The sequence below is a fragment of the Xyrauchen texanus genome, chromosome 17 (genome assembly GCF_025860055.1).
Source record: "Xyrauchen texanus isolate HMW12.3.18 chromosome 17, RBS_HiC_50CHRs, whole genome shotgun sequence".
Classification (NCBI taxonomy): Eukaryota; Metazoa; Chordata; class Actinopteri; order Cypriniformes; family Catostomidae; genus Xyrauchen; species Xyrauchen texanus.
Window position 1 is genome coordinate 45,433,055 of NC_068292.1, and position 2,500 is coordinate 45,435,554.

At 43.9% G+C, this 2,500-nt stretch overlaps 1 protein-coding gene across 1 annotated transcript in view; it reads left to right on the top strand.

Moving 5' to 3' along the window:
- LOC127658076 (intermembrane lipid transfer protein VPS13B-like) overlaps nucleotides 1-2,500 on the top strand; it is a 252,573-nt gene that overhangs the window by 29,592 nt on the left and 220,481 nt on the right. The window contains 1 exon segment of the mRNA XM_052147177.1: nucleotides 1,350-1,517. Within this exon segment, the coding sequence (XP_052003137.1) occupies nucleotides 1,350-1,517 (168 nt within the window).

Genomic DNA, 2,500 nt, shown 5'->3' on the forward strand with positions numbered 1-2,500 from the left:
TGTGTGTTTGGGGTGTGTGCTCTCAGAAACATCTCCACACAGATGAGTGTTCGCTCTTGTGTTACTGTGGCAGGAACACCTCAGTCCTGCATCTTTCAGGAGCAGCAGTTGCATCAGATCGGTTCAGTCCCAGTTTGTTGTCGTGTTTAATGTACCGGATGTCGAGTTCTGCGTGTGCCATTATAAAATACTTATATATGATGAGATACTGTTCTTTTAATTCATGATTATTGAGATGTTCAGAATACGTAACGGTTTTAAACCATGTGAATAAAGAAGCAATATTCAACAGTCTTTCAGAAATCTGCATAAAGGAACTTCAGATGAATATGCACAGATTATTTGTCATGGCAAACTACTAAAGTTCTACAAACACATCATGTTAATTCATTATTTGATTTATTTTTAGTAAAAAACATTCTACCTATTAATATTGTAATATATAAATAAAATAATATAAATAATTGGTTAGAAATGATAAATGATATGTAAAAAATGTGTCTTGGACTAATGATGTGTACTCTGTGTGGGCGTGGCCAATCCAATTCAAATTTAACTTCCTGTGGGGTGTGGCCAATTCAACTTCCTGTGGGGCATGGCCAATTCAAATTCAACTTCCTGTGGGGCTTGGCCAATTCAAATTAAACTTCCTGTGGGGTGTGGCCAATTCAAATTCAACTTCCTGTGGGGCGTGGCCAATTCAAATGCAACTTCCTGTGGGGCGTGGCTAATTCAATTATAATTAAACTTCCTGTGGGGTGTGGCCAATTCAAATTCAACTTCCTGTATGGGCGTGGCCAATTCAAATGCAACTTCCTGTGGGGCATGGCCAGTTCAGTTAAAATGCAACTTCCTGTGGGCGTGGCCAATTCAGTTAAAATGCAACTTCCTGTGGGCGTGGCCAATTCAGTTAAAATTCAACTTCCTGTGGGGCTTGGCCAATTCAAATGCAACTTCCTGTGGGGCTTGGCCAATTCAAATGCAACTTCCTGTGGGCGTGGCCATTTCAAATGCAACTTCCTGTGGGGCTTGGCCAATTCAAATGCAACTTCCTGTGGGGCTTGGCCAATTCAAATGCAACTTCCTGTGGGGCGTGGCCATTTGTGCAGATGAAAATTCTAAACAAACACAGGACAAGTGTGCAGTCCTGCAGCTACAAGTGTTTTACTTCTCATATCAGTTTTCTGTCTCTGTCTCTCTCTGTCTCTCTCTCTCTCTCTCTCTCTCTCTCTCTCTCTCTCTGTCTCTCTCTCTCTCTCTCTGTCCTCTCTCTCTGTCTCTCTCTCTCTCTGTCTCTCTCTCTCTCTCTCTCTCTCTCTCTCTGTCTCTCTCTCTGTCTCTTTCTGCAGGATACGTCCAGAGTCTGATTCGTCGAGTGGTGAATAATGTAAATATTGTGGTGAATAATCTGATTCTGAAGTATGTGGAGGATGATATTGTTCTGTCAGTGAACATCACGTCTGCAGAATGCTACACCGTGGACGATCTGTGGGATCGAGCGTTCATGGACGTCATCTGTGAGTACAACGTGTTCACACGTGTTCAGTATGTGAGAGACAGACGACGGCATGTAAACATCCGAATCCAAGCAGCCGAAGCACACGTGGACCGATCAGATGATCAGAGGAAATGTCAGTGTTCAGTCAGACAGGAAGATGAAAGTGTGATGAGACGTGTGGATAGAGCTGGAGTTGGGCTTTCTTGGAGGACTCCGGTTCGGTTGTTTGGGGATGTTTAACATTGGCTGTGATTTCAGGCCTTGTGTTTGGGGTTTATGGCCCCTCTGAAATCAAATGTAAAGTTTTGTTACTTTGGCATGCTAGTGTACTTCTAAATGCTACGTTCAACAGATATTTGTGCTAAAATTGCTCGCAGAGCTTCTGAGATATTGTCGAATGAAATGTTTCTAGAACAAGAACACACTTCCTTCATCCGTGTAGCGCTCATGTCTCGCGTTCTAACTGGTGCTGATGATGCCTTCGTTGCTAAATGGGCTTTGTAGATCGGCGCCCTGAAGCTGATGTCACCTAACGGGTTGACCGGCCCTGCAGTGGAGAGTAATTGAAGGGAATAGGGTGTAGGGATCATCACTTCTGAAGGGAACGCAGTATTTGATCTGTTTAATGAAGAGAACTGCGCTTCACCGGGACGGTTACAGTTGAGGTCTCTCGTTGGGGCAGTAGAGCTTTAAAAACATCCTTGCAGGAATGTCAATAATGAAACATGTTTTCAACAAACTGCAATGTAAACATGTTCTTGTAAGAGCTCACACACTCACACACACACACACACATTCACCTCCTCAGTGTTCAAGTGCTTCTGGAGTGTGTGTCACACACACATTCAGCTGCTGAGAAATCTGATTCATTACTGCTGAACAACATTCATGATCCTGCTGCTCACTCCCTGTCTCCCTGTCTGTGTGTCTGTCTGTCTGTGTGTCTGTCTGTCTGTGTGTCTGCCTGTCTGTGTGTCTGCCTGTCTGTGTGTCTGCCTGTCT